Genomic DNA, 11,925 nt, shown 5'->3' with positions numbered 1-11,925 from the left:
ATTGAAATCAGATCAGGCCTCAAACATTTCACAGATGCAAGTCACGCAACAACCAACAACCAATGGAACGGACGCGTTGGACGGAGAAGGAGATCGCGGATCGCCAGATCGGGCCAGCCTCAAACTCGATCTCCCATTCAAACGGAAGCTACATCTCGACAACGTGCTGCTCGATCGGTCTTCCTCGCCTCGCCATTGTGCCCGACGGTGCCGCCCCTCAACCTCAAGCCCTCCTGCTCCCTTAACAGGTATTTCATCTTTGTCTCAGTCTCTCTTTATTGATATTTACCCTGTTTTACTCTGTATATCTGGTTGTTGATGGAGCATAATTAGAGTCTCCCATATGGTTTCTCTAAAAAAAAGCTTTGACTGTTTTGGTGGGCAACTGGGCAAGTGTAGTTTAGTTCCCCAGTTTCTTTTGCTTTTGTCATTTGAAGACTAGACAAGAATCAAGTTATATTATCTTAAACAGTGTTTTTGGCTTTATCCGATGTTTGTGTTAGTGTTGGTGACTGGTGAGATTATTAATTGTCTTTTAGTGTTGCTGTCTTTTGGTGAGATGCAATAAATTGGCTTTATCTAATTGGCTCGAGTCTTGTGATCGGGGGCCATGGGGGCATTAGGGTTTGTCTGTTGAATTGGGGGGTGGATGGGGGCATGGGGTCGGGTAGTGCAAGTGTGCTGTGTGTTAGTACTAGTGCAAGTGTGCAACTAATAATTAATAAATATGGTTGTGTGCTGTGCGCTAGTTGATTAGTTCAACTAATTGTCATAAAATATGTAATAAATCACTCTTTTTTAGACTTGGACTTAAGCTATATGGCCTAAATATTTTTGTGTTGCACAATTTATTGACTCTTTTTTTTTTTTTTTTTTTTTTTAAGTAATAGTGTGATATTCCAAGTACCAAACAACCATAGTAATTAGTTGAACTAATTAATTTTGTTTGTTTGGGATATTAATTAACTAATAATTAATTGGGGAAAGCAACTAATAAACAATAATTAATAATTTAATTAACCAATACATTATAAAAGACAAACAAATTATATTATATTAGGCTAAATAACAATTAACAATTTTATAATTAATGAAACAACATTATAACAAATTATAGTTTATAAAAGACAAACAAATTAATGAAACAACTAAACAACAATACATTTGGGAAAAATTCCTGGAGCTGCTACTGGGAAAAATTATGCTTCTTAAGGAACACATTGGGAAAAATTCCTAGAGTCGCCACTGGTCATAGGAATTTCATTTGATGCTCACGGTTTGTCCTTTCCTGAATTTGCTGACTTCCTGTGGTATGTGATCTATGTTAAGCACTTCGGAGATGAATTACTTGAGCTAATTGTTATGGTGGCGTGGTGCCTGTGGTTTAGCTGTAACGAAAGTTGCCAAGGTCGAGCTCGAATTCAGAGTCAGCGTTAGTCTAGAGGCATAGGTTCTTGTTGGAGGAGTTTCAAATTGCCAACCTTAAGTTGTCACATTCCTCGTCTAGGGAGGACATCACGTGGATTCCTCTAGCTCCCCCATGGTACAAGCTTAATGTTGATGGTGCTACTTTCTCCACAATCTATAGCTTTGGAGTTGGAATGGTCATCAAGGATAGCACAAGGAGGGTCATGGTAGCCATGAGCATGAAAATACCTTACCCATTGGGTTCGTTGGAAAGCGAAGCAAAGGCAATGGAGGAGGGGATGATTTTGCATGGGATGTGGGAGTTTGTGAGGTATTGTTTGAGTTTGACTCCTTTATTATCACCAAAGCCTTGAACGGGACTAGGGAGGCTCCAACAACTATAAGCAACATCGTTGATGGCATTCGACTTCGAATGAATGATTTCAGAGACACAATGGTAGTACATGTTAAAAGACAAGGAATCATTCAGCACATCTCTTAGCACAATTTGCTAAGAACATTAATGGTTATGTTACATGGATAGAGGAAAATCTTATTATCATTGAATTAGCGTTATTTCAAGATGTATTAGCTTTATCTTCTTCTTAATAAGTTTCTAAGTTTCCTATAAAAAAAAAACTAATGGAGTCTATATAGATGTATAAAAAAGTATTAGAGTCTTTTTATTTTTATTTTTTAATAATACTATACCCTAACGTAGGGGTGTTCACCAAATCGCACAAACCGCAAAAACCGCACTAAAACTGCTCGTAAAATGGCATAACCACACCGCACAACAAGTAACAGTGCACTGCACCGCATTGCATGGTGCAGTGCGGTTTGCGATTTTATAACCACATCGAACCCTTTCTATATATTAATATATTATTTATTTTTAATATTAAATATATTATTAATATTTCAATAACCCTAGTTTTCCAAAAAAAAAAAAGTTTGATAACCTTAGTAAGTGTTAACTAGGAAAACTAGCCCAAAGTAAGGAAAAATTAGCTCAATAGTTTAAAACTTGGCCCAAAACAAAGGGAAAAATTAGTTTTGGGCTAGGTAGAAAAAGCCCAAAATTTGAGAAATATACCAACTTCAAATCTTTCAAACCGCATCTTATACACCGCATCATACATATGACTACAAAAATGAGGTGCGGTGCGGTTATGATTTTGGCTAAACTCTAAACCGCACCACACATGTCATCGCAAAAATAAAGTCTCGTGCAATTATGGTTTTAGTTAAACCGCACCGCAAAGTGCGGTGCTAAAAATGGTCTAAAACCACATTGCACCCCGAACACCCCTACCCTAATGTGTACTTTTCCCATAATTGTGGCCCATGGGCCAGCAATTGACTCGCTAGATTTATGCATTTATAGTCAGGTTTGGTGGCCAAAATGGCCCAATACCATGTTTTTTTGAAATTTTTAGCAACAGAGCACTGTTTCGAAAAATAATTTGGGATCTACCACTTTTTGTGGTACTCGAGCTTGGTGAGCTCGAGTACCACATTTTTCCATTCCACCATCGCCCTATATTCAAGGAGTCCTATAGTGGCGTTTTTAAGCCCTATAGTGACGTTTTTGGGCCCTATAGCGGCGTTTTCCTGCAAATTTTTTTTGTGAGTCCCATACCAGGTTCAAGGGGCCCTATAGTGGTGTTTTTAAGCCCTATAGTGACGTTTTCGGGCCCTATAGCGGCGTTTTCCTGCAAAATTTTTTTTATAAGTCCCCATACCAGGTTCAAGGGACCCTATAGTGACGTTTTCGGTCCCTATAGCGGCGTTTTCCCGCAAAATTTTTTTATAAGTCCCCATACCAGGTTCAAGGGGCCCTATAGTGGCGTTTTTAACCCCTATAGTGACGTTTTCGAGCCCTATAGCGGCGTTTTCCTGCAAATTTTTTTTTATAAGTCCCCATACCAGGTTCAATGGGCCCTATAGTGGCGTTTTTAAGCCCTATAGTGACGTTTTCGGGCAACTGTTTTTTTTTTTTTTTTTTTTTTTTGAGAAGATGTTGACCAATGAAAAGATGGTACTCGAGCTCACCAAGCTCGAGTACCACAAAAAGTGGTAGATCCCAAATTATTTCCGAAACAATGCTCTGTTGCTAAAAATTTCAAAAAAACATGATATTGGGCCATTTTGGCCCAGGTTTGGTTGTTTGATTAGGCCCGAGGTCAAGCCCAAAAAGGCTGAGGCCGACATATTTACATTATTCATTGTATTGCCCAATGAATTCCAAACGAGTATTTTTCCCATAATTGTGGCCCATGGGCCAGCTATTGACTTGCCAGATTATGCATTTATAGTCAGGTTTGGTAGTTTGATTTAAGCCCGAGGTCAAGCCCAAGAAGGCCGAGGCCGACATATTGACACTATTCATTGTATTGCCCAATCTCAATGAATTCCTCCATGCAAAGCCATTGCGTGCCTCTGGTTTGGTTGCATCATTCATGCTGTTACAATTACAAGGGGTGCTAGCAATCACCAATCATAGATTGATAGGTTAACCGGGGGGTTTCCTGGATTTGTGTTGTTGGAATTGCTAATTTTTGTTTTATTAATATGTAAATTAGATTTTTTTTTTGTTTGTTTTTGCGTATACATGAGACTATAGTGATTAACAAATTTGTAATAGACATCAACAGTTAATAAATTATTGTTACTTAGTAGGGTTATAAATTTATTCAGGAAAAAAACAAACATAACTTTTGAGCTGGACATATTCCTATAATTTCTAGTACGACATATTCCTATAATTTAACATGTAAAAGTACATAAAGTTTACACAAAAAATTAGATTAAATATTAATTTTATGGTATACTCGAGGAAAAAAGAGAGTTATGTTACTTATAACACTTTTTTTAAAAATTTTATTTTTTACATATAAGTAATTTAGATAATAAGATGTGATTGGTTTATTATTTTCATGTGTCTACCATTAAAACAATTTTTTCCCTCCACTAATCACAACTTTTTTTTTTTTTGAGGAAACACGGATCACAACATACTATTTCAATGAATTGTAAAAAAACATGTACATGATTATTTTATTTTATTTTTTTTAAGTGCAAATTAGGTTTTGGTCCATTTGGGTCACGAAAAAGTTTAGCTTTAAACCACTTTGGAGCTATATTCCTCCGATTTATTATGTGACAATTGAATAGTTTTATGAACCGTCATGTAATTAATTGGAGGAAGTAAATCCAAAATAATTTAAAACTAAACTTTATTATTTTAGCTAACTTCGTCAATCAAGATTAGCTTTTATCAAAGAGCGCTATTAATCACAAATTAGTGTGTATGGTATGTGTGCTTTACAGCCAAAATTTTGAGTTCAAAAAATGATTTTAGTTAAATTGTAAAATTGATATGATTTCACAATTTCAAATTTATAATTAAAATTGTTTTTTGAACATGAAAATTTTAACCGTTATGTGTACGGTGTGTGAACTTCACGGTAACAACAATCCCTTTTTATCAAAAGCGACTTTGGATGAATTGTTTAGCTTATCTGTTTAAACGCTGGCCTTTTTTAAAATTAGAAAAAACAAACCTAAAAACTAGAAGTCAGGAACTTATGATTTCTCCACGTCAAGCTAACAAAATGGCCCAGTAAAACCCTGCCACGTTTCCTCCAAAAAGACCAAAAACCCAGCCACGTCCAAGACGCAAAATCCAACCGTTCGATCATCCACGAAGTCACTGCGAAGCTAATCAGATGGGTCAAGTGGACTTAACTTTCTAAGTCGTCTGGTGGGTCCGACATCCACTCTTGGTTTCTCCACGTCAAGCAAACAAAGAGAAACCAATAAAATCTCGCCACGTCTCACTTCAAAACCCCTTAGCCGTTAGATCATCCACGCTGGCAAACAAGACCCAATCCAAGCGTCAATGGGGGAGTCAATACCCCGTGAAATTCACGGTCCCCTGACTCAATAACAGAGCTATATATATCCACAGAGCAAAATTGAAGTAGCCCAAGAACCGAGCTAATCCAAGAGGACTATTTCAGTGAGCGAAGAAGCTACTAGAAAGCCTGTGTGAAAGAGTGCGATGAGGAAGTGGACGATCCCTTCCGCTTTGCTTTTGCTTTGCCTTCTCTTTGTTCTGCCAGATCAAGGTAAACCCTAGGGTTTTCGCATTTCGCCATTAAAGATGGTACCTTTTTTTCTTAGATCTCGTTTCGAATTTTCTGGTTATAAATTGTGCTTGTGATCTATGGTTGTGTAGGTCGGAAAATTCACGCCAATGCGGAGGCTTCCGATGAGGTTGTAGATCCACCAAAGGTGGAGGACAAGCTCGGCGCTGTACCACATGGCCTTTCCACTGATTCCGATGTCGTTAAGAGAGAATCGGAGTCGATTTCAAACAGATCGATCCGTAACAGCGCGGAGAAATTTCAGTTCCAAGCTGAGGTGTCTCGGCTCATGGATATCATTATCAACTCCCTTTATAGTAACAAGGACATTTTCCTCAGAGAGTTGATCTCCAATGCTTCTGATGTAGGATTTCCATTTTTGATAGCATATTTCTTTTCATGATTGTTGTTATGATTTAGTGTTAATGGAAAATTCGTAATTGTTTTTTAATTTTTGTGTTTCAGGCATTGGATAAGATTAGGTTCCTTTCTCTCACTGACAAAGAGATTTTGGGTGAAGGTGACAACACTAAGCTTGAGATCGAGGTCAGTAACGACTATCAATAATTTATATATTTGAATTTTCATGTTGAAGATAGTGAAAAGTTTTTAGTTTTGCCCGATGTAATGCTGAATATAGGAACTGTAGCGATACGACGTCGATTAACGCTAAAGCTAGGATTTTTCTTGCTTATAGAATACAGTGTTGGTATTTTGTGGAGTAGATAAAGTGTAACCTTTTATAAAACACAATGTAATGCAGATTAAATTAGATAAGGAGAAGAAAATCCTGTCAATTCGTGACAGAGGTATAGGTATGACAAAGGAGGATTTAATCAAGAACTTGGGAACCATAGCAAAGTCTGGAACTTCTGGTATGTTCTTAATACACTGCATTTTGAAATGTAAAGTTTTGTGCTTGAGTAGGTTTTGGGTGTTAACTATGTGAGTATGAATTATTCTTTTGTACAGCATTCGTGGAGAAAATGCAGACCAGTGGAGATCTCAATCTCATTGGACAGTTTGGTGTTGGTTTCTACTCTGTATATCTTGTTGCTGACTATGTTGAAGTCATTAGCAAACACAATGAAGACAAACAGTAAGCCTTTTGATCAGTTTGACTTTTCATAATAATTTGTTTCTCTGAACCTTGAATTGGTTGGACTGATAATCATTCAATGAATCTGGTGTTCAGGTACGTGTGGGAATCAAAGGCTGATGGGGCGTTTGCCATATCCGAGGATACATGGAATGAGCCACTAGGACGTGGAACTGAGATTAAATTACACCTCAGGGATGAAGCTGGGGAGTACCTGGAGGAGGGCAAGTTGAAAGTGCGTATATTTTAACTATTTGATCTTAAGAACTTAATTGTATATTGTAGTTGTTATCGCTTGCAGTACTGACGATTTCTTTATACCTATTACACTGACATTGACGTATTGGGAGGCTAAGGACTCACTTTATTTTCTATATCGGTGCTTCACTGCTTCTCATGTAGTTGGATATTCATTTTGTGTCTGTTGTATATGATGGGTTTGTTATGCCATATGCCTTTGTTGAACGTTCTAATCTGTGTCTGATTTTTTATTTAAGATATTGGTATTTCTATATGTTTCTGGTTAGTGATGTACTACATTATTAGCTCTGTTCTTACTACTTGCTATTTCCCTTTTCCAATTTCCTCTGACTTGTTTTGCCTTTAAAGAAACTAGTGGTAGTTTGGCCTTTGCTTACTCTCTCTGAAATTTGGTGGTCATTGTGTTTGGTTGCTGTCCTGTTCTCATTACTTCTTACCAGTCACTGTGCTGTCAAGGCATTTGACATGTTAATTGTATCCAATTATTCACAGTCAAAACCACCAGAAAATTTAAAAGAGTTTCATTTAGCTCTTGACAAGTGCAAAACTGCCAAAATCTAACAAGTGTACTGTGTCATTTAGCTCTTGCACTGTTTGAGTCAGAGTAATCTGAGGCAGTGGAACAACCTTGGAAATTAGTATGGACTAAAATAATAACTTTGTGATATTCACTTGGTAATTCTTGAGTATGTCATTTTTATAAGGTCAAGCTCTGCTAAAACAATTAGGGTCTGTTTGGATTGAGGGGGGAGTTGAGGGGAGTAGAGTAGAGTTGAGTTGGTTGAAAATAGGCTAATTTTGGGCCAATTCTACTCTACTCTATTCTACTCTCCTCAATCCAAACGGATCATTACTGTTTGTCTTCTTTTGACTTTATTGTCTTTTGATGACATTTTTATGTATGCTTTTGGTTGCATCTTAAAGTTTGGGTACTTATTACCTTGGATTATGATAAATTCAATGTGTCTTCTATTCTTCCTGTTAGATTATTACTAGGGATCCATTTTTGTTTCCTCAGAAAGTCAGTCATGGTTATTCCTTTTTGCAGGAATTGGTGAAAAAATATTCTGAATTTATCAATTTCCCCATCTATCTCTGGGCAACCAAGGAGGTTGATGTGGAGGTTCCAGCCGATGAAGATGACTCCAGCGAGGAAGAGGAATCATGTATGTATAATGAAATATTAAGATTTTTGTTTGCTTGTTATATGTTGAAGTATTTATTTATGTGTTTACATGTATGCATGATAAGACCTCAGTGTGGGTAGCCAAATTTTTTTTTTTATGCACGTTGCATATTTTTCTCCTTGCATATTCTGATTCCCTTCTCATTACTCAACTGCTATGAGCAGCTGAAAGCAGTTCTTCTGAGGAAGAAGAGGATGCTGAGAAAGGTGAAGATGAAGATGCCGAGAAAAAACCAAAGACAAAGACAGTTAAGGAAAAAAGTTCCGAGTGGGAGCTTTTGAATGATGTTAAAGCTATATGGCTACGGAGTCCAAAGGAGGTGACAGAGGAGGAGTACACCAAATTCTACCACTCTCTTGCAAAGGTTATTTGCAATATTTGTTAATTGCTGGACACTTTAGTAACTTTTCAAAGTTTTAGTTTGCATCATTATAACTTGTGCTGTTCAACAGGATTTTAGTGAAGATAAGCCTTTAGCTTGGAGTCACTTTACAGCTGAAGGTGATGTTGAGTTCAAGGCAGTTTTGTTTGTGCCTCCTAAGGCCCCTAATGATCTATACGAGAGTTATTATAACTCCAAAAAATCCAACCTCAAGTTGTATGTCAGACGGGTTTTCATCTCAGATGAATTTGACGAGCTTTTGCCAAAGTATCTAAACTTTTTAATGGTAAATCTTAGATTATTTTTTATTCTTGAAAATAGATTTGTATAAATGCAACAGTGAGGAAATGTGGCTTGCAGTATTGGTTCTTGATGGTTTACATTTTGAACAGGGTCTTGTTGATTCTGACACTTTACCACTCAATGTATCGCGAGAAATGCTTCAACAACACAGCAGTTTGAAAACAATTAAGAAGAAACTCATCAGGAAGGCCCTTGATATGATCCGCAGAATTGCTGAAGAAGATCCAGATGAAGCCAATGACAAAGACAAGAAAGGTATTTTATCTGTAACATGCTTCTTCTAAGCTTTAGAAAAACGTTTTTTCTATTGATTCTGATAATCAACTTAAAGCTCTGTGTCGTTCTAATCTATAGACTAAGTCATCATTCCATATATGTTTTGTTCACCACAACCTGGCCATATACTGGCCTATGGCTATCCTAAAGCAAAAAAACATTTCTAATTTCTGTCTCTTGCTTCATATTTAGTTGGTTAAACACTTGCTAGTTTTGAAATTAGTTCTGGAAGTGTTGCTGATTTTGATTTGCTTTTCTCTTTTGGTTCATGTTGAATGTTGATGGATAAGCAGAAGTTGAAACATCCAGTGATGATGATGAGAAGAAAGGTCAATATGCCAAATTCTGGAATGAGTTTGGCAAGTCCATTAAACTTGGTATTATTGAGGATGCAACTAACAGGAATCGATTGGCTAAACTTCTCAGAGTCGAGACGTATGTACTTTGTTTTATGTATATTTTGTCAATCTAGTTTTTCAGCTGCCATTTCTTGTCATGCCTTTCACTTCTTTCTGGGGGACTTATTTGGTTTTGGATCTCTCTGACAGTACAAAGTCAGATGGTAAATTGACTTCATTGGATCAGTATATCTCAAGAATGAAAGCGGGTCAAAAGGATATCTTCTACATTACAGGAACCAGCAAGGAACAATTGGAAAAATCTCCATTCCTTGAGCGGCTTAAGAAGAAAAATTTTGAGGTACATTTGCAAAAAGATTTTTCTTTTACTATAGATCATCCTTATTAAATTTATAATAGTTTTTTCTTTCCCCATTTCACTGTTTTTATTTGTGCTTTGATGTTGGAAAACATTTTTCTGTTAAAATTGTTTAATTTACTCAACTGACAATTATTTTTCCCTATGTTGTTGCAGGTTATTTTCTTCACAGATCCAGTTGATGAATACCTGATGCAATACCTTATGGATTATGAAGACAAAAAATTCCAGAATGTGTCCAAGGAGGGTCTGAAACTTGGGAAAGATTCTAAAGACAAGGAACTCAAGGAATCATTCAAGGAACTCACCAAATGGTGGAAGGGTGCTCTTTCCGCTGATAATGTCGATGATGTGAAGATATCAAATCGTTTGGCTGAGACACCTTGTGTGGTTGTGACCTCCAAGTATGGATGGAGTGCAAACATGGAGAGGATTATGCAGTCTCAGACTTTATCAGATGCTAGTAAGCAAGCCTATATGCGTGGAAAGAGGGTACTCGAGATCAACCCAAGGCACCCAATTATTAAGGAGCTCCAGGAGAGAGTGGTGAAGAACCCTGAGGTACACTTTAGAATTTCCCCTCCTTCATGCATATTTAGAAGGCTGAATATGAAAATTTAGATAAGATAGAAAAGGATGCTCATGTTGTGTCTGAGTTAAGATTTTGGCTTGCGCATATCTTTTCTTGCCTGTGTGATTTTCATCAATCCTATTCAAACTCCCTACCATTTTCCCAAAAGAGTGCCCGTCCTTTCTGAGAAGGAATACTTGCCTTCTTTCAGAATGTGTAAGGATGTTTGACCTAGAACTTGCCTGCATGTCATAATTGCGCACCTAAATTACAATTCCTAGAATTCCTAGGATTACTCCCGCAGGGTGCCTATAATTCTACTAACAAATCGTGTTAAACAAGTAGTTTAGATTGCAATGTCAATAGTAACTTATGGTGTATACCAAATAATGCTTATTCAAGTTGTGATTGCCTTGGAATAATCTAAATAATTGTTTAGCATTAATGTTTAGTAGGATATTAAGAATTGTTGCAGTAGAAATTTTAGAGGGCCCTGATTTATGAAATTGAATGATTTCTAGTTCTTTGGTTTGAAATATCTGAATTCCAGCCTGGATCTGAAATAAGAATGGCTCAGCAGTTTTGTGAATTAGAAATTAGAATGATTAGTGTACCAAATGCAGCAATCACTTTATGGAGTGATTTGAGGAAAGTGAATGCCATTGTTAATAAAGTGATTCTGATCCATGGTGTGTGGTTTAAACTATGGTTGCATATTGGGGAAGCCGGCCTGGCTTCTTGCTGGAACCATTTCCAAATTTGTACGTATTGTATTTTTACTTGGATGCAATTCAGGAAAGTGCAGTAGTTTTTTAATATGTTTAATTAGGCATTCACTTGTTGCTGGTTTCAGTTTATTAACGCAACCGGGTTGCTTTTCAGGATGAGAGCGTAAAGCAGACAGCACAGCTTATTTACCACACTGCACTCATGGAGAGTGGCTTCACGCCTTCTGAACCCAAGGACTTTGCAGCTCGTATTTACAACTCAGTGAAGTCTAGCCTAGGCATCAATCCTGATACAGCAGTTGAGGAGGAAGATGAAGTTGAAGAAGTTGAGACTGAAACTGAAACAAAAGAAGCTGCTGCTACTACCGAGGCTGAAGCTGATGCTGTTAAGGATGATGCAGAGACAGAGCCTTCTGCTGTCAAGGATGAGTTGTAGATTGCCTGAAAGCTGGGCGACTTCTTCTTCTTCTTCTGCCCTTTTTTGTTTTCCCCCCTTAGGGTGAGTTGTCTCAATAGACAACCCCGAGACAGTGCATGTCCCTTTATTTTTTTTTTTTCTTGGTTTCAGTTTAAGGAAGCATTAGGTCAGAGATGTTCTGTAATCATATGACTAAGAATTTTGTTCTTACCACCTAGTTAATGAGTTTAAAGATTATTATGTGTAATTTTATGCAAAATTGTTCACACATTTTATCTTCAACTGCGATCTTGGATTTTCCTTTGCAATGGTTTGCGGAAAGAAATATTTCGGCCATATGAAAGCAATCAAAGCATGAACAGTTTGCAAAACAGATAATTATTCAAGGAAAAAGTATTCCAAACTGGGTTGGATGATTTCTTCAT

At 37.1% G+C, this 11,925-nt stretch overlaps 1 protein-coding gene across 1 annotated transcript; it reads left to right on the top strand.

Moving 5' to 3' along the window:
* The first annotated feature begins 5,373 nt into the window (after positions 1-5,373).
* On the top strand, positions 5,374-11,759 carry LOC126712421 (endoplasmin homolog). Its single transcript, XM_050411742.1, has 14 exons — positions 5,374-5,540; positions 5,651-5,922; positions 6,024-6,104; positions 6,322-6,433; positions 6,531-6,657; positions 6,754-6,892; positions 7,967-8,084; positions 8,270-8,469; positions 8,558-8,773; positions 8,880-9,045; positions 9,360-9,501; positions 9,615-9,765; positions 9,940-10,344; positions 11,237-11,759. Exons 1-14 carry the CDS (start codon positions 5,474-5,476, stop codon positions 11,516-11,518), a joined length of 2,478 nt encoding a protein of 825 aa, XP_050267699.1. The 5' UTR covers positions 5,374-5,473; the 3' UTR covers positions 11,519-11,759.
* The last annotated feature ends 166 nt before the right edge of the window (positions 11,760-11,925 follow it).

The sequence above is a fragment of the Quercus robur genome, chromosome 2 (genome assembly GCF_932294415.1).
Source record: "Quercus robur chromosome 2, dhQueRobu3.1, whole genome shotgun sequence".
Lineage (NCBI taxonomy): Eukaryota > Viridiplantae > Streptophyta > Magnoliopsida > Fagales > Fagaceae > Quercus > Quercus robur.
The sequence above is the reverse complement of the archived record's forward strand: the minus strand, read 5'-3'. Positions and strand labels throughout refer to the sequence as shown.